We start from the raw sequence: 27,308 nt of genomic DNA, 5'->3' as shown, positions 1-27,308 counted from the left end.
ACCATCTGAACCCCAAATCGAACCCCCAAGAACCCTAGAAAACCAAAGGTTGAGGTTTGTCCGAAGAAAAGGAGTTTTGGGTATCCAGTGGACCTTAGTCGAAGTGTTCTCAGTTGAGAACACTCGATTAAGGTCCGTTCGACCTCAAAAAAGGGTCTGAGTCAGAGTCCAAATTAGGATCGTCTAGTCTCCAAGTTCCTGAGGTATTTTCCTTTTTTGTTTTGTTTTGTATTTGTTTATTCTGTTTGCTTTGTTTAAGTGTAGCTTTATTGATTTTTCAATTTTTTGTCGATTGATTCTGTCTTTCTTCATCAGACCTTTTTATTTGGTCCAATTGTATCATTGCTTTTGTTTGTTGTCGATTGTTATATGTTATAATTTGTGTAATTGATTGAATAACTGTTGTCGATTAGTCTGGTATGCTTGAATGTTAGATTAGCATGGTAATAGTCTAATTTGTGGTTCATTCCTGCCTATTTCCCTCCTGCCTCGTTCGTGTTATAAAGTTGTATTAAAATGAGCTCATTGTTATATTTGAATTTAGAACTGAGCCTGTTGGTATATTCAGTTCATTGAACTGAAGTTATTGGTCATTGGCTATCCTGAATCATTGTTCTTATGTTGATGCCATTTGATCTGATCTAAATTCTAGTTTGAATGGTCATTTGAATTCAAATTGAATTGGTTATAGTTGAAAGATGTAGTATATATTTAAGGGTTTAAGGTGGGACATTAATTTCAAGGGGCTTTAGGGGGTAATTTGGGAATTGAAAACAGGAAGAAATGGGTAGTCTGAGTGTTCTGTCCACTAATAATAGTACCATTAAACTAATGAGTTGTTTAGTATTAGTGGAGAACAAAACATAAAAGCATGAGAGATTAATTGATTATTATAAGCTACCCATACCTTTAGGCACAAAACACTTGATAATGGGCTGTAAGGGAAGATGATGGGCACAAAATCTGATAAGGTAGGGGGGGCAGGGTCAGTGTTTGGTTATAAATAGAGTCATTTATAGATAGAAAAGGGGCTGAGTTTTTTTTAGAGAGGATAAGAGGATAATTTCTGAAAAATCTGGGGAGAAACCTTAGGTTGGAAAAAATTTGGGGGGCTTTTTCTTGAAGTCTGGTCTAGTTTTTCTTTTGGGGGCAGACTCTAGAAGGGAAGAACAATTTGAAAAGAGAGAGAAAAGAGTTCAAAGTTTGAATACAAATAGGTTTTGAGATAGCTTAAGATGAGCATGGGTGTAGTATGTCAGTAGTGTGTTTCTCTGATTTCATTTCTGAGGTCATTTGAGTTGTTTGAGTTTGAGTGTTCTGGTTTTAACTGGTTTCAAATCCACCTGGGTTTGCTGCTCATGTTACTGGGTTGTTGGTGGGTGCTGATGTATTGCTGCCCGTATTACTGCTGCTGCTGATCTTTCTTCTACTCCATTTCCGTCCCAATTCCAGGTACACAGCTTGACTTCAATAATTGTGAAGCTAAAATGTAAAGGAGGAACTTGTAATTGAAGCCTGAAGATTTCAATTTAATTCAGTTTTCTGAGTTGTATATTTCAATGTTTTGTTCATTAAGGATGTTTAAACTCTTGTTTTGGTTGCGTTGGTTGAACTGAACTGGGCTATGCAATAACTGTATTATAGACTATTATAGCTTAGTTTTCTTGGATCGAGATAAAACCTGGAGTGTCTGTTTTTGTTTCATTCCCAGCATGTAATTTGTATTTGACCAGGCTATATAGGGATTGTAGTAGACTGCCAAAATCTCCCTGGATGGTTCATTACGGCGGTATAGTGTGACTTGATTTCAGTAGTTCTTTTAGAACCTTAGTTAAAAGGCCTACCTTGCATGTTCAATTTCAGAAGTTATAAGATAGGTTTGAATGGGTTTTTTTAGTCTCAATGTGTCCTTCAGCAGTTCTATTAGGAAATCGTAAATCATTGAAGTGGTTAGTGTTAGTCTATTTTTATGACAGTTCTGAAGCATTGATTCGTCTCAATAATTGTAAAAACCAGTTCAAATAACTCCGGATTTCATATAGTTCGCTTCCGTATCCCAATAGTTTAAAACACCAAGTTATTCGATTACTAGCTCAGTACTGACAATGTAAATAAAATATTGTTTGGGTCTGGGCTATCAGATGATTCGTTCGGAGCCGATTGGGCTGCCCAGATTCGTGTTGCGACGTTCCCGTCCAGGCTCGAACCTCGGGCTCGTTGGGGTGCAAACGTCCTTGTAGGCCCAATATTGGAGGCAACCTTTGTCATGGTAAGGTTGTTGACGTATCAATTAATTAGGGCCTTTTCTTTATTTCTTCTAGAGACAAAAAAGAAGTAGCAAATCATAGTCGCTTTTAGGTTTGCCCTTTTAAATAATAAACGAGACGAGCCTCGCCAAACGAAAATACATAGATTACGGGGCCCTCAGTAAGTGGTTAAAATAAAAGCATTTAGAATTAGGGATGAGCCGTTTAGCGAATTTCACGGTCTTTCTCAAAAAAATAATAACGCGCTAGTCATTTTAGGCGTGCTTTAATAAAGTACTTTCTTAAACTCGGGTGCACATTTATGTGACCCAAATCCAAATCTCAACGAAGTCGAAATGTGTCGCTAATCACGGGTACATTGATTGTGACGTGGTTCGAGATACATTTCCATAACGTTGCTAATTCTTTTTTTTTTAAATAATGAATGAGACGAGCCTCGACAAACAAAGATACACAAACTGCGAGGCCCTCAACGGACAGTTATTTCAAATACTTAGATTTCGAGACAGTCCGCATAGCGAACTTTACGGTTTTTCTCAAAATAACAACGCGTTAGTCTTTAGGCGCGTATTTAATAATGTTATCTTCCTAAACTCGGGTGCACATTTATGTGACCCAAATCCAGATCTCAACGAAGTTGGAACGTATCAAAAACTGCGGGTACATTTATGTGGCGCAATTCGAGATGCATCCTCACGACGTTGCAATTCTTTGAATAAATAATAACAAAAGCGGTGAACAGTTAAAATTTGCACATAGGTTCATAATTGTATAAAAATCAGATAATTAAGCCGAATGTGACAGTAGAGCGACCGTGCTAGAACCACGGAACTCGAGAATGCCTAACACCTTCTCCCGGGTTAACAGAATTCCTTATCCGGATTTCTGGTGCGCAGACTGTTAAACAGAGTCATTCTTTTCCTCGATTCGGGATTCAACCGGTGACTTGAGACACCATAAATCTCCCAAGTAGCGACTCTGAATCTTTAAATAAAATCTCGTTTCGATTGTCCTTTAATTGGAAAAACTCCCTTTACATCCCTTAGCGAGGGTGTAGGTGAAAATGAGATGTGACAAACATAAAACATAAAATCTACCAATCATGTAAAAAATAACTTTGACAAGCTATAAGTATATGTGGGGACGAGGTTATTTCTTAAGTACATTAAAAGACGAAGATAATATTTACCGACCAACCCCTTACAGGGGCATTCTTGTCAATCATATTTTTTAAGAGACGACTTTTGATAGAAATGACACCATGTAGCCACTCTAAAAGGGTTGATATTTAGAAATTAGTTAGTGCGTTCTTAATTTCAGTTTAATTTTTCAGGACAAAAATATTTGAATTATTTTGAAGATTTTTATGTTAGAATTTTAGGATAAACTTTGAGAAATCACTATGTTTTAGTGGTTATTTAGCTAGTTGTAGCTATCATTTACTTTATTACTTTCTATAGCTATGTTTTTCATTTTTTTAGAGTGTATTCGATGTATTTAAGCTACTATATTCATGAATACAATAACATTTCTATGCGTGAAACATGAGATTATAGTTAGACTGATTTTGTATTCGAGTGTATTCGACTGTATTCATGGCGTGAAACATGAGATTACAGCTGAACAGATTATTCTATTTGACTATATTCATGGCGTGGAATGGGGGATTACACTGTTTTTAAATGGAAAATGAATAAATTAACATAATAGACTCATAATATAACTCAACAAATTCAATTATAACAGACAAAATTTGTGTTTCAGTTATAAAATAGATTCTCAATCAAAAAATACCCCAAAAACATATCAATCTTTAGAGAAATAATATAATACATCTGAATACATAAATTATATTAATTAAAAAAAATATATGAATACATTCATGAAATATAGCGAGATAGTGAATACAATGATATACATAGAATAAATATATTGAAATACAAAAAAGACAATGAATACAATGAAATACATAGAACACAACAAGATACATTGAAATACAATGGAAAAAAAGACAATGAAATACAGCGAGATACATTGAAATATATTAATAGAAAATTCAAGTTGTTCAGTCCCCAACTCCGTCGCCTTTGTTCAAGAATAACCCTAGATTTCACCTATGAATCAAGTTGCATAATTTTTAGGAAAAAGCCATGGCAAAAAAATTTGTCAAATCTTGTGATGCCTAGAAATTTGCTTCTTCAAGTTTAAGGCAAGAACTTCGTTGTTTTTCGCTGCAAATCTGGTGGGTGTAGGAGTATGTGTGTATTTTCGGATGAAAGATCGGTTAGTGAAGTCTTGAATATGGATGAGAATTTGTTGGATTTTGGGAATATATGTTGGGGTTTGTTCTCTCGTCGGCTGGGACGTTCAGAATCTACAGGGGCCTTCACCGCCGGCGACAAAGGCTTCGATAGAGGCACTGCCAATTTTTGAAATTGTACAAGAAGAAGAAAAGAGAACATGAAATCGGGAAGTAGAGAGAGAGAGGGAGAATTGGGGATTACAGCTGGACAGATTATTGTATTCGACTGTATTCACAGCATGGAATGAGGGATTACATTGTTTTAAATGGAAAATGAATAAATTAACATAATAGACTCATAATATAACTCAACAAATTCAATTATAACAGACAAAATTTGTGTTTTCAGTTATAAAATATATTCTCAACCGAAAAATACCCCCCAAAACATAGCAATCTTTAGAGAAATAATATAATACATCTGAATACATAAATTATATTAATTAAAAAAATATATGAATACATTCATGGAATATAGCGAGACAGTAAATACAATGATATACATAGAATAAATACATTGCAATACAAAAAAAAGGACAATGAATACAATGAAATACATAGAATACAACAAGATACATTGAAATACAATTAAAAAAAGACAATGAATACAATGAAATACATTGAAATATATTAACAGAAAATTCAAGTTGCTCAGTCCCCAACTTCGTCGTCTTTGTTCAAGAACAACCCTAGAGTTTCACCTATGAATCAAGTTGCATATTTTTTAGGATGGCCTTAGGAAAAAGCCATGGCAAAAAAATTTGTCAAATCTTGCGATGCCTAGAAATTCTGCTTCTTCAAGTTTAAGACAAGAACTTCGTTGTTTTTCGCTGCAGATCTTGTGGGTGTAGGAGTATGTATGTGTTTTCGGATGAAAGATCGGTTAGTGAAGTTTTGAATATGGATGAGAATTTGTTGGATTTTGGGAATATCTGTTGGGGTTTGTTCTCTCGTCAGCTGGGACGTTCAGAATCTGCAGGGGCCTTCACCGCCGCCGACAAAGGTTTCGATAGAGGCACTGCCAATTGTTGAAATTGTACAACAAGAAGAAAAGAGAATATGAAATCAGGAAGTAGAGAGAGGGAGAGAGGGCGAATAGATATGGTGTAGGGGATAAGAGAAATTTGAGGGGACATGAGAGAGAAAAATAATACAAAGCTTATTTTATGGCTTAAGGGTAGGAGGTGACTATAAATAGATATGTCGCTATAAAAACTTAAAAGGTAGCTATGAAATATAATTTTTTTAAAAAATATTTATTTAAAATAAATAAGGTATCAACCTTTGCTATAAAAAATAATTAATTCTAAAATAAATACTGCTTAATCTCTAAATATCATCCACGAGAATGACTATATATGCACTAGGCTCCTTATCAATAACATCTGGGCCAAACTCTTTAACATAAGGCTATCCAAGTCTTGACGGCCCAAGTTAAAGGCAAAAAATTCCGTAGAATTAATACAACAACAACAACAACCCAGTATAATCCCACTTAGTGGGGTCTAGGGAGGGTAGTGTGTACGCAGAACTTACCCCTACCCTAGTGTAGAGAGACTGTTTCCAAATAGATCTCCGGCATCCTTCACTCCAATAACTTACCACCTTGATCTTGGGGACACTCGAACTCACAACCTGTAGAATTAATACGATATCAAAATATAGCATAATGAAAAGTATTAATACTACTTTGGTTCTGAAATTTGATTTTTAATATTAAACTCTATAAAAACGACTGGAAACCAAACACCTCCTAGCTTCTTCGCTCGCATTTCTGCAGTTTTCTACTCAGTTCCATCGTAAAGCAGACGCTGTTTCCATATGACAGAGAAGAGATAAGGAAAATTCTGAAAATTGATAATGCACGTTTGATTTCCGTGAAAATATTGTGATGATGGACAGAGAATCCTCTGATGAAGAAGAGGATCACGAGAATCTGATCGCGCAAAGCGAAAGCCGAAACCGCCATTCAGAATCTCCTCAGCGCACCACATTTCAAATTGACGAAACTGCTAACACTCGCCGCTTCAATTTCAGCTTCAAAAAGAGGTATTTATTAGCGATTATACTTCCAGTGCTTATCCTCATCCTTTACTTCACCACAGACATTAAAAACCTCTTCAAAACCAGCGTTACAAACGTTAATTACGATGCTTCCATCAATCGCATGCGCGAGTCCGAACTGCGGGCTCTTTATCTGTTTAGACAGCAACAATTAGGGCTCTTCAAGCTATGGAACCACACATTGCTTGATAATTCTTTGAATGCTATTTCTAATAAGCCTATTGTCAATAATAGTAATTTAGAAAAACTGAAATCGGATTTGCTCAGTCAGATTTCATTAAATAAGCAAATTCAACAAGCTCTTTTTTCGTCTCATCAATTAGGGAGCTCGTTAAGTGCATCGGATAATGCTACAGATCCTAGTCTCGAAGGTTATGGTGATTTACATAGGTGTAGGAAGGTGGATTATAGATTGTCTGAGAGGAGAACCATTGAGTGGAAGCCAAGGCCGGATAAGTATTTGTTTGCAATTTGTGTGTCGGGGCAGATGTCAAATCATTTAATTTGTTTGGAAAAGCACATGTTTTTTGCAGCTCTGCTTAACCGCATTTTGATCATTCCTAGCTCTAAAGTAGACTATGAATTTCATCGAGTGTTGGATATTGATCATATCGATAAATGCTTGGGTAGAAAAGTGGTTGTAACGTTTGAGGAATTTGCAAAAGGACGAAAGGGCCATATGCACATAGATAAATTCATTTGCTATTTCTCTCAGCCACAGCCTTGTTTTATGGATGAAGAGCGTGTTAAGAAGTTGCAATCATTAGGGGTTTCTATGAATAAGCTCGAAGCTGCTTGGAATGAGGATGTTAAGAATCCGAAGCCAAGGACTGTCCAAGACATTATGATAAAATTTTCTTCGGATGATGATGTTATTGCAATTGGTGATGTATTTTTTGCCGATGTGGAAAAAGAATGGGTAATGCAACCTCGTGGCCCCATTTCACACAAATGCAAGACACTTGTTGAGCCAAGTCGTCTTATTTTGCTCACTGCGCAGCGTTTCATCCAAACATTCTTGGGAGAGAACTTTATCGCTCTTCATTTCCGCAGACACGGTTTCTTGAAGTTCTGGTATATTTGCTTTTCCTATCTGTATTTACTGTTCAATTGGTTGTCCTTTAACATATGCTCTAGTAGTGGGAATCAAAGACAGCATATTTTTGGCATTTCTAATAATCTTATTACCAAAATGCCTTAGTACCATAACACTTTACAAATTCATATTACTGCTACAGTTACCAAAGCTTCTAAGCTTAGTAATTTTATCATGACATAGTTCCTTGCCTCCACTTTTATTTGTCTATTTGATAGCAATGCCAAAAAACCAAGTTGCTTCTATCCTGTTCCTCAAGCTGCGGATTGTATCAATCGTGTGGTTGAAAGGGCCAATTCAGCAGTAATTTATCTCTCCACAGATGCTGCAGAAAGTGAAACTGGTCTACTTCAGTCACTTGTTGTTGTCAATGGAAAAACTGTGCCACTTGTTGGAAGGCCTGCTCGAAATTCTGCTGAGAAATGGGATGCTTTATTGTACAGACATGGCCTTGAAGGAGATCGTCAGGTGAGTTAGAATCCAAACCTTGGAAATGCACTTGGTTGATATTCATGCAGAATACTGGTAATAGTTTATGTTCTGAGAAAACCAGTGGGTCACTTTGTTACTGGATCTTCTTTGCACTATTAATCTGGACTCAGCCTTTTCTCTTAATCTTAGCTTATCAAATAGAAAATTGAGTTACCCGGTCAACCTTGGTCTTGATTGAAGTTAAGTAGACATCCTATTAAACCTAGGGAAGGATACAGTGTGTCTGATCTAAATTTATTGGTGTGCTTCAGCCTAAAACTGGAAGAAGATTGCTCATCTCGTCATTGTACTTGCATCAAAATCAATTTTAGACAGATCAAGTTAATTCATTATTGATTGACTCTTAGCTAAAAAAAGCAGGTGAAAATATGGTAAAAGTAAACCATACTGTAATCAATCCACTGATGAAAGTAGGCCCAATCTGTTCCCTTGATTTGCTAGCCATCCTAACCTCTTCATTATAATTGTTGCTTCTGTAGTTCACCATCCATTCAAGGTTCCTTAACTCCCTTCTTCCCTGCTCTATGAAATTGAAATTGTTTTGTGCATTGCTAAAAGAAAAGAGATTCATTTTTTAAAAATGATAGAACTTTGGGATGGACAACAAAGGAAACTAGGACATTTGAATTGGGACATGAGAAAGATCGTATAAACAGGCAAGTCGTTTTAACTAGGTTGTTATGTGTTTAAAATAAATTTTACTTGACTGACCTTACAACAACAACAACAACAACAACATCCCAGTATAATCCCACAAGTTGACTGACCTTACAATCTGGATTAAATTAAGACAGTTCATTCAACTAAAATCTTGGTTCCTACCACCTATTAAATGCCATTAAAAGACATCAATCCAAGATGACTCATGTTTCCTAATATTGCATAGTTTTATAACTTTCTCCATAAAATTGTATGAAGCGATGTTAAGACAAATGTATAAGAACCAGGGCCATTTAGCTTTGTTCATAGAACATTCTTCTGCAACTCGTGTTATAAATATTGACATAGGGTGATAAGCTATTTGACATTCTCTTTTGGCTTTTTGGCATTATCCTAATTCCTAAGTCTGTTTTTACCTTCATGAAGGTGGAAGCTATGCTGGACAAGACCATTTGTTCTCTGTCTGACGTGTTTATTGGATCAATGGGCTCTACTTTCACAGAGGATATTTTGCGGCTTCGGAAGGATTGGGGATCAGCATCACTTTGTGATGAGTATTTATGCCAGGGTGAACTTCCGAACTTCATTGCGGATGATGAGTGAACCTGATAATGATTGAGATTTTCTTATAGTTAGGTAACACATTCTGCTACTAAAGCTGGAATAACCAGAAGGCGTTTCTAACAAGTTACCATGCTTGAGTTGAATTCCCTACTTATTTGGAGAAATGAAAGAATACGCTAGTTTAGAAGTTAGGACTAATTTCTGTCAATGTCAAGTACGTTCCATACTTGGGTTGCAGTCTCATTGCGGCAGAAGGCATATTGGCCCGATTCTTTAGGAGATGGTCATTGTCTTGCTCCTTGTACCTAGGCGTTACTTGATCATGATTAGCGTTATTTGGTCTGCTTCTCACAGTTTATGGAAGAGAAAGTGCTATTTGTACATCATGCCCCTTTACAAAGAGGGGTTGCTCCGATGGTAAGCAACCCCACTTCCAACCGAGAGGTTGTGAGTTCGAGTCTCCCCAAGAGCAAGGTGGGAAGTTCTTGGAGGGAATGATGCCGGGTTTCTATTTGGAAACAGTCATAAACTTATAATCGCGAGGGAATTTGCTCCAGGAGATTGTATTTTACGTGAGGGAAAACATGCATTTAAATTGACCATGTAATTATATTAGAGGAGACAAAATTAGTTCGTCCATATGCATTTGTAGTGTACCATTGTAATTTGTACACAATCCATACTTAATATTACTCACATGTCTTCTCAATCCTTAAAATATCTAATCAAGTTGTTAAATTTTTCTTTAGGAGAAAAAAAAGTCATAGTTAACTTTTCAGGGTCATGCAGAAGATCAAATGATCGAATGAAAGATAGTAACATGGTAGTATAATTAGATACAAACTTATCGCGCCCCATGTATACCCCAAAATTATGAATGCACAATATTTTTTATACACAATTATCACTTAATCATGGTTAAGTGATATATGTTCTCATTTCAATTTTTAATTACCATGATTCAATTATTAATTTAGTATAAACATCAAATGAAAATAACTATTTAAAACGTATTACTCCATAAGCTAGTTGGTTGGTTTGTCATAATGGAATTAGTTTTTCCTAGTGTTCCATTTCGGGATTGAAATTGTATAGTAATAAAGATTTTGTATTTTCACCCTTCCTCTTTCTTACTAGTTTACTGCTACTGGTAAATATACAATAATTTTATTCCAACCAAATATGATATAAATTCATCTCAAATTTAATTACCAAACTAAGAGGGTATTTGGCTAAGCTTATAGCTGGTCAAATTAGCTTATAAGCAGTTTTTGGCTTATCTACGTGTTTGGTAAAATTAAAAGTGCTTATAAGTTAGGTGCTTATAAGCCAAAAGCCATAAGTTGGTCTCCCCCAACTTATCAAATTTCAGCTTATAAGCACTTTATGTTTGACCAAAATATTTACTATTTTATTCATAAAATACTTCTTTTTGAAGCAAAACTCTTTGTATACCCAGTTTTTCGGCCGCTTATAATTAATTTCAGCACTTTTATCCAAACACGTAACTGCTTATTTTTTAAACCAGTTTCAACACTTAAAAATGCTTTCCAACGTATCAGTTACTCTAAATCAGTTAAGCCAAACCGGCTCTAATTATCCCAATGCTAGGGCTGAGGTGTGAATCCGGTGAAATTCAAAGACAATTTCTTAAGGTCTAGCCACGTAGACAAAGCTCTGTTACTGGTGCAGAACGGTGGCTTGTTTGAGTGCGCGAGCCGCACCTTCCTTCATTCAGCTTCACTTTCGGCGCTCGGTTCTCTTTTGTATTCATTCTCTTAATAGACAGTTACACTTTCCCAGATTTTTCTGCTCTACGCTGCGCCTTGTTTTCCTGAAATCAATCTGCACTGTTCCTCAGAATCAGCTTGTTCCGTCACTCGCGTATTCCGTTGGTTTTGCGTTTGTGTTTACAATATAATCAATTGAACAATCTTCATTCTTCATTTTGTTGATAATCGTGCATTGAATCGATCATGAAAGCTAGGTTAGTAGTGTTTCCAATCAGAGGAAGGAACTGGTGCTTCAGCCGAGCGATCGAGTCATCACAATTGGAAGCTCAGTCTTCAAACACTCCTTCTACATTCAAAGACCTTTGGAAGAAGATCTCCAAATCTACTCATGACTCCTCCAAAGCTAATCTCGAACTCGTCATTGATTTCGCCTCCAATAAGGTCCTAGTACTTTTCATGTCTTCATTTTATTTTATTTTTTAAATTTGTATTTTGGTTGAAAATACATTTTAAGTTGAGGCGATGAAATGGTTGCTATTACTATGTTTAGATGAATAGAGCTTGGAGTAATTTGGAAAAAGCGCCGGAAGGAAGTTTAAAGAATAAACTTCACGGGTAATTTCTAGCTTTTCTTCAGAAAGAAGTACTGCACTATAACGGAATATTCTGAAACTAATTAGATAATTGGTGATATTAGGCTAGGGTTGCGGCTTCTCTCTCGTGTTAAGCCTTCGGAGATCTTTTTGAAATCCATTCCTAAGGAGGTAACGCGTGTGGACATTACCTATCCCTCAAGGTCTGTGCCTCTCTCTCCTTTTTTTTTCAAATTTAAAGAGTTGGAGCTTGATTTGTGTGGTGCAGGATTTTTTCTGTGTAATGCAAGTGTTCCTTTTAGTCATAGAGAAACGTGAATAATTGTAGATCCTTTTTTTTTTGTATTAATGAGTAAATAAAAAGACAGTGCCGGTACTTGAATTCAAAGTTAAACAAATGTGATATGCAGACTCAACCTCCTTTTTAAATTTGTTAAGAGAACTGTAACTCTTCTTAGCTTGACATGAGCAAGTAAATATAAAAGTTTAATTGGTCGGAGTTGACTAGCAGAGAATGAAAGTAGTAGTATTCCATCAATTATACGGGCCAGAGCCTATCTTATCCCTAAGTTATCATGTCATTTCATGGCCTTATCGAATAGGAGTTATTTGGAGAAAGAGATGACTTTATATACTTTTATTGAATAAAATTGAAGATATTTTGTCTGGCTTTGATATCTCTGATTTCACTTTGAAAAGTTAATTAAATTTTATATCCACATTCACGATATCATTACATTTCTTATCCATAGCATTGCTCGAATTTCTTCAATTTTATGTACCATGTTTTATCTTTTATCTCTTGGATTACGTGTGCTTAAACAAAAAGGAGGAAAGTCACATTACATGAGCACCTCTACATTTAGTTTCTATGTTATCCAGCTGTTTGCTCAAATGTTGTCTTTCATTCTGCACAGTTTAAACGGACGGCTTGTTCGACGGAGGCTACGTCATATTGCCTCGAGGTAGGGCATAAAATGCTTCTTTCTTTAGTTGCTGTTTTTATGCTTCTTTGCACAGAGTCATTTGTTGTTTGTTAAAATCTATCTCCTTCATATTTTCCCTTTAACAGAAGGTCTTGTAATTATGCAATTCAATCCATGTTGCATCCTCTTTCATGATGTCTCTTACTCCAATCTAAAGAAGCTTCTATTTTTACTTGGGATATCATATGTTCTAAACCTAAGGCATTTATCTCTTGTTTCTGGAACTCTTGTTTTGGCTGGCCTCTATCCGTGTAACAGAAGATTTAGCATTGATTTCTACAGTTTATGATTTCTGGCAATTTTGAGTGCAATCCAATTAGCAATGAACCGGAAGATCATGACTTAATCCTTGAACACAAAATTGACTGTTTTTTATCTTGCGCTTAGAAAAGAAAAGAGTTTTACTTAATAACAAAACAATTTTAGTCCCTCTATCCCAATTTATCTGATCCTCTTTTCTCTTTGGGCCTTCCCAAACGTCTGACACACTTTATACTTAATAATACTAATGCTACTCTTTCCGCTCTAACAAAATTCAAGAAGTCAAATTGAACCTCGTTATGATGATTCACTAACTTTGTAATAATACTTCAATATAATCTTCCTTCTTTGAATTCTAATATTCTTCCGCATCATTTTATTTCCTTTTCAATTCTTTGAGAATTCTTCCTAGATGTTTCTTTCTTTGTTCTGTCCCACCATTCCTAAAGTTAACAGTTTAGCTCCGATCTTCTTTTTGTGATCCTATTTCTTTTCTTAATGTTTCTAGAAGCAATTTTTAATAAGTGAGCATTTTAGAAACAAAAGAAGCACCAAGATTGTGCACTGGTTACATCAGGATCCTTACAAGTAATTCATTTTCCATATCCAGGAACCTTCAAAAACTCCGTTCCTACCTACTTTAGCCTGAGAGATAACTGAGAGAATCTAAGAAGCTATCTACACCATATACATTTTCCATGCTGCACCAAAAGGCTAAGAGAGATAAGACATTGACATTTAGCTTGTGATGTTCTCTCTTTTGCCTTCAAAACATCTGAGATTCCTTTCTTTCCAAATGGCCCACTAAATGCTGCCTGGTACGGGTTTTCAAATTTTCTTCCTGCCTTTTCCTGCTCCTTTCCATGTCCAGCAGAAGAGAAGAGATTTTGGCATTGCCCATGTGACACCAAAAATGCTGAGAAGCAAACAGTGAAGGAAGTGGTGATTTGCATCTTCTTCTGCCTTCTCAGACATGTAGCACTTGTTGCAAAAATTCATGCCTCTTTGTTGGAGGTTATGTTGTACCAGAATAGCCTCGTGTGCAAATGTCCAGCAGAAACATGCTTACTTTGTGGGGTGCTTTAGAACTCCAGGTTTGTTTCCAAGGGCATTCTAGTCTTGTACTTTTGGCGGAAGATTGATCCAGCCATTTGTAGCTAGAGTTTATGGTGATAGTCCATCCTTCTGTGATAATCAATGGAGAGAGTCTGAGTTGATGGGTGAACATTGAAAATTTCCCAATAGTTGCAAGAGTTGGAATACTCTGGCAAATTCCTAATCATTACTGTTTCTTCTTAAACAAATTTCCCATCATGTGTATGCAATGCAGTCAGCCACTATTGCATGAGGGTCACAAGAAACAATTCTTTTAGCCTTTTCTATTTCCTCATACCTTTTCCTGCAAGCCGCCTCTCTTTCTATGTGGTTTCTGCACTACTGCAAATTGTCTATTATATATTCATCGCGGAAAGCATATGCTTGAATCTCCTGATCCAAATGGCTCAAATCCTGAATATGATTGATTGGTATTTAAAAGCTTTTTCTGCTTTGGAGGATCATATTCTAACTACGATTAGAGTATTTTGCATTCATAATCTATACTAGACCAAATGAAGCGAGGGCTTTCAATGGTCATAAAATCACACTTGGGAACTTAATCGTGGTGGTCAGGCAAAAGCATTTACCCTTCCATTCTTCTCAGATTCTGACGTGAACATCAAATTCATCCTCTTGCCTGCAAATGTGTAGCTGTTCTTATTATTTTTTCTCTGGATTCAATACCTTAAATTTTGAAATAGATCCTGAAGATTACCTCACTGTTTGAGATAGTAATCCTTGAGGATGCATTTTATTTTACAGAAAAGAAACTTCCTTGTGTTACTGGCATGAATATCTTAAGTAACTATATGTTTTTTCAAAAGACTATACCATTGATTTGTATCTGATTGAAGTCATGCCAAGGACAATGGAACAAAATCATTTTAACCTTGACCAAGTCACCCAGTCAATTCTCCTCTTTCTGAACCCTGAATGAGTATTTGCTATTTTAACGATGATGCTTTCCTTTACCAAAAAAAAAACGATGATGCTTTCCTACTTTCTGGATTTTACTTCAGGTGTTGTCAATCAAATTTAATTCAAATACTCTTTCCTTCAATATATATTCATATTAATGTGTGATTTTAATACCAGGGGGGCTATCATCCACAAGAAGTATTTGTATGGATCAGTTACATTGCTTCCACTGACATCAGTTTTCATGGTATTTATACTCTACTTATGGAATGCCAAGTCGCTTCTATAGTTTTTTTTTCTTTCTGATCATATCAAGATGTAGGTTTTTTCTTACTATGCACCTCTTTTTGATGTGATCCTCTTGATTTGAAGTGTTCTAATTCTATTGCTTTTCTCAATTATTTCCATGTCATGCAGGTGCTACCCTTGCCTAATATACCATTCTTTTGGGTCTTATTTCGGACATACTCTCACTGGAGAGCTCTTCAGGTGAATAATGTTTAGAACTGATTAGAATGTAGAGAATATTCACATACCTTTCATAGCAGAATAGATGTAAATAGTCCCTCTTTGTAGATTGCTTTGGCAAAAGTAGACATATATGCACGTGCATACTCATATGGATCACAATTATCCATCATGTGATTCCATTTCATTGCACAGCTTTCTTTTGTATCTGTCCAGTACACTTCCTCCCCTTCCTTCCACTCTTTCAAGTCATTTACTTCTTGAAGTTCAATGTGTGCCCCCTGAAGTTTAATGTGTGCTTACAGACATTCTAGTTATTGATTTTTGTATTTACTATGTTGCTTCAATAATTTGTCTTCTCTTCTGAAGAGCTCCTGCTTTTTGGGTTGCTAATTACCTTTACGTTTTTTGGATCTTCAGGGAAGTGAAAAACTTCTTCAATTAGTTACAGACAGCTCCTATCACCAGAAGTCAGATGAAGGAACAACAGACAAGAGTACAAACACAAAAGATGACCCACAGAGAACGAACAGCTGTCGTCCACCATGGGTAGAATTTCACTTGATACTCTGCCGAATAATTTGAAACGAGTGCGATGTGTTACTGGGAATATGGCTATGTGCAACATATTTTAATTTATCCATCTTTTTGGAGCTTAGCTGGAAAAATTATTAAATTTTCTTGTCTTCTTTGTTTTCTGCTGTCCTACATGCATCATTAATCCTGTGTACATCATATTCTAATTTGTCCATCTTTTTGGAACTTAACTAGGACAATTACCAAAAATTTATTGCGTTCCTTTGTTTTCTGCTTCCTTAGCAGTTCTTCTTTAGTCACTCTATTGCAGTATATAATGGTAATGCGGATGTTACTTAAATCTGCAACATACACCTTTTTTAGATGTAAAGAATCTTGGTGATGCATGCACAACTTTATGCATTATCAAAGTAGTAGTTTTTGAGATGCACACTTTTGCTTCTAAAACCTGATCTTACGTTCAATCTAGGCTTCTCTCTCTGTTCCCTTCCCCCTCCTCCATCTAGTTCTACTAATTATTGAGTTGCTTCTATTCTGTAACCTTTATCCTTGTATTGTATACTTGCTTTCATGTGTGTAAAGCATGACCTGGCTGGATCATCTTGTAGTTATTGGTTGGAGTCGTTCTTTGTTTATGCTGCCTTGAAAAGTGCCTGTGAATGCATATTGACTGCGATCTTGCACTTGCTGGTATACAGGTATTACTGCCATCCGAAGACCTTCAAAAGCTTATTCGATCTGCAGAAGCAAATGATAGTCTAAGTGAGCCGACCATATCTGATATCTGCCAGAGATTTAGCTTGAACACAATGGATGTTATTAAGTACAGAGATTCACTATAGCTGAATATACCAATTGCTGCACTTCGTTCCATATCAATGAGCGAACATTTTATGAGAATTTGAATGACTGGAGCAACTTCTTAGATGCTTGTGGCTATGGGGAACCAAGAAATTTCATCAGTTTAGCAAGTACTTCAGGAAAACTCAACAAAATGCTGGTTCTGTTAGCTCTGCCTCTATGCATTTGTTACCTTGTGACATCTCTTGGAACCGACATAGCAAGAATGACAACATTATGACAAACATTATCTGCATCGTTGCCACTGACTAACAAACATCGTTGCCACTGACTAACAAACATGTTACCCATAAGTTTCCTGGATTCATCTGTCTTTCCTGCGATAATATTTTCCTTGAACTATAACTTGGTGTAGTGAACTCGATAGTTGTATTTCTTTATTTTGTTTTAGCAGTTGCTAAGAAGCTTAGTTTCAAAATTGTAGCTTCAGGAACCAACCTTTATTAAAGCGTTTAGGCGCTTGACCATGAATGTTAGATGTGATTGGTAGTTTTATGTTTGGACTTCAGATGTGCATGAAACCAAACCAACGTTGATGCAAAATCTGAATGCTTGAACATCTTTTAAACTTGTCTCATAAGAAATCTTCCTTGAACAAGCTTTTAACTTTTTGAGAGTAAATCCTTGGCTTGGACAATCAGCACAGGTGCAAGGGGAGATACATTCTTGGGGCTATATTAAAAGCTTATATTATTTATATGGCCACCTTGAGTTAATTTGGAATTGATTCGTATTTGGTTGATTGAAGATGTAAACTTAATGCAACTAAGGGTGGGCTGTATGTTTAAAGTGGCTTGCTTGAAATTATTTATATGGAACCTCACATCACAATATGGGATGAGAGTGGATTGGTTAGTCATTGATGACATCTTATATTTTTATTCTTCTTTCTTTATTTCAATGTTGATTATTTATGAATTGAGTTATAATATTTTTCGAAATTTTGACTGTCCAACTTGAGAACAGACAAATAATGCACCCAAACTTGAAGAACAATGATGATGGAATAGGTCCATGGATTTTCTTTATTTTCTTTGCTACATTTGTTATTTTCTTTTCTGTTTTTAGGTTAGGTTTACTGGTGGTTCAATCAATCATTGACGCGAATCTATCACAAGTTTTAACAAACTATCTTATTTTCTGTTTTCAAATCATTTGATGCATAACACTTCCATGCCTCTTACTTCCCAAATTTATATCCCCACACATTAAACAATGAAGAAGAAAACAAAAGTAAAAAAAAAAAAAAAAAAGAATATAAGACAAACAAGAAAAAAGAAATTTTTTTATTCCTTTTCAAACTTGTCTTTACTTTATTATTTTGCAATATTAATAGTTTTTTTTTCCTTTTCCTTTTTCTTATTTTTATGTTGTGTAAAATTAATTCATGAGCAAATAAAACAGAACATAGTTTTGCAGAAAAGAACAAGTTAATGCATATGGTTCAAAATTAGTTCGATATTACTCCCAAATCATAAATGGTTACACAAAATTTGAAATAGGGAGGTTTACTCTACAAGTTGAAACTTTAGGGGAAACAGAGGCGGATTCAGAATTTAAATTTTATAGGTTCAATTTTAAGGGTTTTTAACATTGAACCCATTGTATTTTTAAATTTATGGGTTCATATCTACTATTTTTGCAATTTTAATGAATTTTTACATACAAATTTTTACTTCGTGTCGAAAGTTATGGGTTCAGTTGAACCCGTAGGTTATACGCTGCATCCGCCCCTGAGGGAAAATATATGTAGTAATTGAAGAATTAACCCAAATAGCCGCTCACCTAATCTCGTAAACTAAAAATAGCCGCAGGATGTAGAATATATACATAATTCATGTACATATATGTATAATTATATATAATCAATGTATAATTTATTATCTCATTCTTTTACCATGTTCAGTTGGGCCCAAAAAAAAGTGATCGATCCAATTTAAGAATGAGCTGGGCCTTTTATTTCGTGTTGAGCGGGAGAAATTCAAAAATAGTCAGATTTACAAGTGGTCATTCAAAAATAGTCACAGTTTCAAAAGTAATCGAAAATTAGTCACTTTTCATGTAAAGATAAATCTGAACGAAAACACTGTTCAAAATCCAAAAAAATACTCCAGTATAATATACTGGAGCTCCAACATAAGCATACTGGAGCTCCAACATAATATACTGGAGTTCCAATATAAGCATACTGGAGCTCCAACATAATATACTGGAGATTGGAGCACCAGTGCTCCAATATACTGGAACTTTCCGCGTGTTGGAGTTCCAGTATAATATTCTGGAAGTTCATACACAGGTGCACTGTTATGCTCGAACTTTACGTGTTGCATCAAAATAATGGCTATTTTCAAAGAAATTTTTACCTCCAATAGCAAAGGTTAACACCTTATTTATTTTAAATAAATACCATTTAAAAAAATTATATTCTATAGATACCCTTTTAATGTTTATAGCAAAATAACTAATTTTGGTTACCTCCTACCCCTAAGCCACTAAATATGTTATTCAGTTACATTATTTTCTTTCTCTCTACTTTGATACATGCCATTCTCTTCCCCCGTTCCTTGAAAACACGATGGTCAGTCTCAAAATTCCTCTCACCTACCATTAGTCACAAACGGTGATTTCAAGTTCACGATGTCTCATCACGGTGGTAAAAGGAACGCTGAGAAATCCCACATTTCGTGTCTCTCATCCTCGTTTTTAATTCACATGAAGTCACATTGCAAAATAAGATAAACTAAAGAGAAGAAAGTATAAACAGTATAGCCGATTTACTTGTCTTTCTTTTGGCAAAAATTCATGGTCTACTGCTCAAAGCTCTTGTCACCGAGTTGCTCTCAAAAGTTGCTATCTATGTAGATCCGAATTTCAGCTCAGTAAGATTCACGGTTTTTGCTCGACGGCGGATTCGTCAGAAATAAGGGTTTGTTCTTGAACAAAGACGATGGAGTTTAGGGCTAAGCAACTTGATTTTCTATTAATATATTTCAATATGTTTTCAATGTATCACGCTGTATTTTCATGTATTTCATTGTATTTCAATGTATCTCGCTGAATTCCATGTATTTCATTGTATTCACTGTCTTTTTTTTCATTGTATTTTAATGTATCTTGTTGTATTCTATGTATTTCATTGTATTCACTGTCTCGTTATATGTCATGAATGTATTCATATGTGTTTGTTTAATTAATACGTATAATTTATGTATTCAGATGTATTATATAATTTCTCTGAAGATTGCTATGCGTTTGGGGTATTTTTCGGTTGAGATTTTTTTTTATAACTGGAAATATAATTTTTGTGTGTTATAATTGAGTTTGTTGAGTTATATTAGAAATCTATTATGTTAATTGATTTACTTTACGTTTAAAAATAGTGTAATCCCCTGTTTCACGCCGTGAATAGAGTCAAATACAGTCGAATACAATAATCTGTCCAGCTGTAATCCCATATTTCACGCCATGAATACAGTCGAATACACTCGAATACAACAACTGATTAGCTGGACTTCCCTAATTCACGCCTATTTTTGCTACTGTATTCATGAATACAGTAGCTTAAATACATCTAATATATCTTATAAAACATATTTATAATCCATAATATAGCAAATATTATCTATAAATAGCTAATTACTACTAAAAGATAGTGTTTTATGAAAATTTCTTATTTTGAATGACCCGTTCAAAAACTAGTTAGCCTATGCTAGCCGGTCGGATAATACCCGGCCCAACAAAGCACCGTGCATTGGGTTTTATAAAATGAAAGATCTCATTTGAGCTGATACTTTCCTTTACTGCTTGTTTCTCAAGAAAAAATAAAATACAGATCTTTTTGTGAGAAGAACGAACGCATCTGAAAATCGATGGCACCCGCAGCAGATATCGAGGATGAGATCAAGGACGAGAAGAACCCTCCCCCACTTGATGAAGATGATATTGCTCTTCTCAAGACTTATGTACTCATTTATAACCCTAACTTCTTGCATTCCTGATTTTTTTCCTGTTTTCTTTGAGTTATTAATTCTTCATTGCTGACTATTGAGATAATATCTCGAATTTTGCAGAATTATATTATTGTTACTACTGTTGTTTTGTTCAGGTGGTTTAGAATTTGATGAACAGTAAAGAGTTAGGACTTTTTAGAAGAATTTGATGAACACTATACTTGGAATTGTTAGAAGAGTTAGGAGATTTGTAGTTTCTATGTTAGTGGCAGATGTTGGACTGTTGTAACTCAGTACCATCTTGATACCTTTTCGAATAAAATCTTATCTTATAAAAAAACGAATTTGATGAACACTAGAGCTAGTAACAATGTCTAAAGTTATGTTTGGTGTATTACCAGGGGTTTGGGGGTTGGGAACCAGAAATTTTCAATCATTGGGCTGCCTTTGCCTCCTCGTTAACAAGCCCTTGAGCAGTTGTGTGTGCTTGACTGAGTATGCAGCCATGTAACTGTTAAATCCCTTGTGGCTCTCAACCAGATTTGCTTATGGTATAAACTAATTTTTTATGGTCGAGAGGTCCATAATTTTACTTTTATTGTTTATATTTACTCTTTCTTCTTTTTCTTTTTGTGCTGCTTCAGTTTTGTATTTTGCAGCTTAGAATTGATTTAAACTCAAATTCAATTCCTCCTTTCCATTCACTTGTAGCAGTGAAAAAAACAGACATGTTAAGTTCATCTAACCATGTGCGTAGTTTGAAGCCATTGAAGGTGGAAACATACCAGTATAATTATATCTGTAATTATCAGTTATGTCTGTATCTGGTCCATTCTTCTGCGAAGTTGGATAGATGCAGCGGTATATGGTTGGCCGATGCAACTTTCATGTTCCGTATTTGTTGCTATCTGCTTTTGTACTTCTAGTTGGAGATCTTCCATGCCCCTGTAAGGTCCATCCATCTTAATAGCTATGCCCCTGCAATTGAGCTACTTTCTGGGAGCTTGGTCGCTTTATGTTACTCTAGGGTATTGAGAGTCTTCTGTTAAGCATGGATAAGTTGCCTCGGTGAATTGTGCCACTCTTTGAAAATAGAATTAATTTTCTTATTCATCGTTTTCTTTTTTCGTTTTCATAATAAATTATTCTACTCCTATTGCTAAGTGGTGTTTCGTCCTTATGAAGTGTTGCACAATTTGGCACCATTATGCCGCAACTATACTGTCTGCCTTAGTTTACTTTTGAAGATTCATTGTGATTTTAACTTAGTCAATTACGTAGTTAGCTTCATCTTTTTCTTAAAATAATTCTTTGTTCCTTTTGCAATGTCCAGAATGGTGTGGTGGATGTTTGTTCATTAAGATCAACTTTGTGCTAAATAATATTATGATTTATGCAGGGCTTGGGACCTTATTCCACAAGCATAAAGAAAGCTGAAAAGGAAATCAAGGAAATGGCCAAGAAGATAAATGATTTATGTGGTATGTGCTATGTCTCTTCTTGATTTGTATTTGATTATGTCTAGGAACTTCATGTTTTTATTCTTGTTAAACCTTATGTTTCTTTGTTGCATATTCTCGTCAACTACATCTTTTTTAATTTACTAATAGGTATTAAGGAGTCTGACACTGGGCTAGCTGCACCAAGTCAATGGGATCTGGTTTCTGATAAACAGATGATGCAGGAGGAGCAACCCCTTCAGGTGTGGTTCTATGGAAAATTGGAAATACTGATCCGTAATTCTTTTACTACTCAAGTACTTTAAAGCTTTAACTGAATTTGTTTTTCTGAGCAGGTTGCTAGATGTACAAAGATAATTAGCCCCAATACTGAAGATGCGAAATATGTGATAAATGTCAAGCAAATTGCAAAGGTATGCTTTCCAATATAGAACTGATACAATGGCCATGATCTCTGTGTAGCCAAGGAAAGTAAGATTCTAATAGAAATGACCTTTGCTTCTGTTGAAAGGGTCTCGCCATAGTCTATTCCTTTGGTTTGTGTGAATGTATTGTGCTCAGTTCTAATTTCTAGCAACATCTCGATTGGTGAATGGGGGTACCTGGAAGGAGGATGCCTGGGAAGCCAAGTTTACCGTTTTCCTCTGGAGAACAGTGTTCAGAATCTGAATCTATATCTGGGCTATAAAATATGGAATGTTTTTGTTTCCAAGAAATAAGGTGTAAGTTTGACAACTCTGAGGTGTATGGTTATCAACAGGTTCAAATTTAAACTTGTAAGGAATGTGGTTTCGTTGGATGAAGTAAAGATCTTCCCTATTCGTTTCTTTTAAGTAAATATATTGACGTTTTCCATGTTATTATGTCTTCAACTTGAAGAGTATTACTCTTTTTCTTTGGGGTTGATGTATGAGTTTGTCTTTATAGACATCAATGAAGTTTATGCGGCATTGTTTGTTGAATTCGTTCTCTCTTTAATAATGAGGGAGCCCTCCTGAACACCTTATTTGACTATCTCATTTTATACCTGCAGTTTGTTGTTGGATTAGGTGACAAAGTTTCACCAACCGATATAGAAGAAGGCATGCGAGTCGGGTAGATGCTTATTCTCCTTCTCTCTCTGTCTCTTTGTCTCTCTCTCTCTCTCTCTCTCTCTCTCTTCCATAGAATGTGTGCAACCTAAAAAGGAAAAAATGCCCCTGAAGTTGTTTTCTTCAGTAAAAGCAGTCATTATGTATTGTCTTCTGGTAATTGCATTTGAAATGATGGGAGTCCTGTGTCATATTGCACCAAGTATGATTTGTCAAAGGAAGAGGGTTACAGCAACATCAAGATCCCTCAGAATGCTAGTAGTGATTTTACTGAGAACTGGTAAGGATTTTCAGCAACTAATATCCATTGCTGTATATGGGGATGATAAACTGGAACTTTTGCAACATATATGGTAGCTCACCTGATTGGTGGATTCACCTAAACTAATAAAATGTGACCTTTGCTTATTGTTGGTCGTAAAGCTTGACATTTGAGTCTTATGACAGTATTAAGTGTTTAATTAGTTGTGGAATGAATTTAAATTGCTTGGCTTTCTTTTCGTATTGGAGATACCTAAGTGCTAGGCAATCTCTTGCTTTATAGGTGGAACAAAGATTTAGCGGGAAAATGTAGTTGTGTATGTTAAGAATAATGAACTAGCCAAACCTTCTGCTTTACGGAATCTTGTCAGTGTCTTTTGACCATATTGTTATTCTTGCAGGGTTGATAGGAATAAATATCAGATTCAGATTCCATTGCCCCCCAAAATTGATCCTAGTGTTACCATGATGACAGTTGAGGAAAAGCCTGATGTAACATATAATGATGTTGGTGGATGCAAGGAACAAATTGAAAAGATGAGAGAGGTACTCATGATTGTATATTCTTCTGTTATAGTATTATCTGTCGATCCCAACTTGTTTGTGACTGAGGCGTAGCAGTTGAAATTGTAGTTGTTGTTGTCCGACTCTGACCCTGTTCTGCTCAACATTCCTTATATTGTATCTTTTTGACTTTTGCAAACTAGATTTCTCTTTCTGCCTGCTTGATGAAATTTTGCTTTTAACTACAGGTTGTTGAGTTGCCCATGCTTCACCCTGAAAAGTTTGTGAAGCTTGGAATTGATCCCCCAAAGGGTGTTCTCTGCTATGGTCCTCCTGGTACTGGGAAAACACTGCTTGCTAGAGCAGTGGCAAATCGAACAGATGCTTGCTTTATTCGTGTTATTGGTAGTGAGCTTGTTCAGAAATATGTTGGAGAGGGAGCTCGTATGGTTCGTGAACTATTCCAGGTTAGATGTAACCTTGTGGGCAACTTTATAGCAAGTCTTTGTAGTTTTGATTGCTGATTACGTTTGTTTTGCACGGCAGATGGCACGCTCTAAGAAGGCATGCATTGTCTTTTTCGATGAAGTAGACGCTATTGGAGGTGCAAGATTTGATGATGGTGTAGGCGGAGACAATGAGGTTCAGCGCACCATGCTTGAAATTGTGAACCAACTAGATGGATTTGATGCTCGTGGGAATATTAAAGTTCTCATGGCAACCAATAGGTTAGTTTTTCCCTCTATGTTTAACTTTTTGTTTCAGTAGTCTCTCTCGTGGGTTGCAGGCGCTGGGACAACTTTGTGATTTATTGCAGCTTATGATAAATGAGTGATGCAAACTGGGTATCATATCCATGTCTTTCTCTTTCGCCAACCTACTGCTTTTATTTGCTTATCTATTAGGGATTTGACCTCAATAGCATACATTTCGATGTATATTTCGATTTTGCATGAACTTTCCTAGCAAAAGGCCACATCTGACTGAACTATATAAAGTATTTCTGCTACTTTTGACTGTGTGGTATAGCATTTGATTATCTCCCTTGCTGAGGGGATTTCGCCTGTACTCTTTGGACTCTTAGTTGTTTCCATTCATATGAAGTTGACTTGTGGTAAAAAGAAATAAAATTATCAGTTTATTGATTTTTGGTAGCTAACTGCTGATTTGTAGTTTGCGGCTTGTTCCTCTTTCTCAAATAGTAACTCCATTTTGTTTTTCTTTTTTGCTTTTTTTTTTGCAGGCCTGATACTCTTGATCCAGCATTGCTACGTCCTGGACGTTTGGACCGCAAAGTTGAGTTTGGTCTGCCTGATCTAGAGAGTAGGACCCAGATTTTTAAGATTCATACACGGACAATGAACTGTGAGCGGGATATTCGATTTGAACTTTTGGCACGTCTCTGCCCAAACTCTACTGGTAATCTCTCATATTCATTGATTTATACAAGAATTTAATTTTGAAGACTGATATTTTCTTTATCAAACCTAGTTCTACTTCTACATTTTTTAGATTCTGTTTAATACTACCAACATAGACAAATCATAATTAAAATTTAAGGTGTCAAATTTTCTGAGTGTAACTTTACTCTTTCCCTGTGCTTGGGAAAAATAAAACTAACTTGCCCATGTTTCCTGTTGAACATTGCACAAATCGATCCTTTAATCTAATTGTTGTACAGAGTCAAAATGAGAGTAAGGGAATATAGTCCTTTGGTAGTCTACATCACGAGTTGCACAAGTTGCTTCAATGTATGAGGTTGTATTTTGTGCAAAGTATAATAGCAAAGCCACTGTCGTTCCATTGATCCCAATCCCATTATTTTCTGGTTACATTCGGAATCCAACTTTACTTACATTTATCACAGACTTCTTTTATTTCTCACAGATTTTAAAATTGTAAACTCAAACTGTTCAACAGCAGTAATTAATGTAATCTTGAGCTGTTCTATTCCAGTGAATTATTGTGTATGCAACAACATACCCAGTTAATCCCACATAGTGGAGTGGCGGGGTTGGTGTATGACACACCAAAAATCTTTTGCATAAATAATGGGGTTGAAGTACCTAATTTTATAGCACCCACGATGTTTGATGCTGTTATGCCAATAGGAATTCTAGGGTAAGTACTTGCACATTGAAATCTCTGTGAGCTTGTCCATCAACCAATTTAAAGCCAAAGCTAAGGTAGCATCGCCAGGAGAAGTTGGAAGAGGTTGATATATAATTAAATTTGATGTATTTGAAGGTGAATTTCACGATAAGTTAGCTGCTTTTGCTAACTTTATGGATTTCAATAATACGAGGATTGTGGTTGTGGCTGATGGATGCCTATGTAATGAGTATATGGATATTTGTGGAATTTCATAGAGAGTGATGGTTGATATACTAGAGAAGGTTTGCTTTCACATAAAAGAGAAGTGATAAGTTCACTTGTATGTTCAACTTAAAATATAAAAAAATTGTAGTGATCAGATGTACGAATACGGAATACCCAGACAGTTGGGGGCTCAATTTTTACCTTTTCACTGATTTCTTTTATTCCAGGAGCTGACATAAGAAGTGTGTGCACGGAGGCTGGAATGTACGCTATTCGAGCAAGGAGGAAAACTGTTACAGAGAAAGACTTTTTAGATGCTGTCAATAAAGTCATTAAAGGATATCAGAAATTCAGTGCTACACCGAAGTACATGGTCTACAATTGATTGTGTTACTTTCTTTTCGGCATCCCTGGAGAAACAATGGAGCATTGGCAGGAACGGACTGACATTGCTGTTTGATATTTAGTTATCCTGTATACTCGATATGAGATTATGCTGTTTACTCAGTTTCACCATCCAGGTGTCCATTAGACTTTTTACCTTCTTATTAATCTCTGGATGCTTCTGTTTGTTGCCAACAAAAACACCGGACTGATTTGTGCTCTGTAATGCATGATGATTTGGTGTTTCGAGTTAAATCTAAGAAACTGTAATCTCTGATAGCTTCCCTTTCACTTATCTTAATTTTCTACCCATGGGTGTGTGTGTGTTGGATAATGTTTACTTCTGTCAGTTCTTCCGCTAGTCATGATAGTTATCTTATTGGCAAAGTAGAGCTGTTATTATCGTACTGGCATTAAGCAATTATATGTCCTAATTTGT

The 27,308-nt window shown here is 35.7% G+C and overlaps 3 protein-coding genes across 3 annotated transcripts; all 3 read left to right on the top strand.

Moving 5' to 3' along the window:
• The first annotated feature begins 6,281 nt into the window (after positions 1–6,281).
• LOC107812547 (O-fucosyltransferase 36-like) lies at positions 6,282–9,789 on the top strand. Its single transcript, XM_016637691.2, has 3 exons — positions 6,282–7,707; positions 7,948–8,197; positions 9,308–9,789. The coding sequence occupies exons 1-3, from the start codon at positions 6,461–6,463 to the stop codon at positions 9,482–9,484; spliced, it is 1,674 nt and encodes a 557-aa protein (XP_016493177.2). The 5' UTR covers positions 6,282–6,460; the 3' UTR covers positions 9,485–9,789.
• Positions 9,790–11,108: 1,319 nt separating this feature from the next.
• On the top strand, positions 11,109–17,468 carry LOC107812551 (uncharacterized). The gene is made up of 8 exons (XM_016637697.2): positions 11,109–11,619; positions 11,729–11,793; positions 11,876–11,974; positions 12,689–12,736; positions 15,212–15,281; positions 15,452–15,523; positions 15,923–16,051; positions 16,738–17,468. Exons 1-8 carry the CDS (start codon positions 11,422–11,424, stop codon positions 16,879–16,881), a joined length of 825 nt encoding a protein of 274 aa, XP_016493183.1. The 5' UTR covers positions 11,109–11,421; the 3' UTR covers positions 16,882–17,468.
• Positions 17,469–20,686: 3,218 nt separating this feature from the next.
• Positions 20,687–27,148, top strand: LOC107812550 (26S proteasome regulatory subunit 7 homolog A). Its single transcript, XM_016637696.2, has 10 exons — positions 20,687–20,862; positions 22,250–22,331; positions 22,461–22,552; positions 22,646–22,723; positions 23,344–23,405; positions 24,064–24,208; positions 24,415–24,633; positions 24,713–24,894; positions 25,410–25,585; positions 26,713–27,148. Exons 1-10 carry the CDS (start codon positions 20,770–20,772, stop codon positions 26,868–26,870), a joined length of 1,287 nt encoding a protein of 428 aa, XP_016493182.1. The 5' UTR covers positions 20,687–20,769; the 3' UTR covers positions 26,871–27,148.
• The last annotated feature ends 160 nt before the right edge of the window (positions 27,149–27,308 follow it).

This window comes from Nicotiana tabacum, chromosome 8, assembly GCF_000715075.1.
Source record: "Nicotiana tabacum cultivar K326 chromosome 8, ASM71507v2, whole genome shotgun sequence".
Taxonomy (NCBI): Eukaryota; Viridiplantae; Streptophyta; class Magnoliopsida; order Solanales; family Solanaceae; genus Nicotiana; species Nicotiana tabacum.
This window is presented reverse-complemented; position numbering and strand designations above follow the sequence as displayed.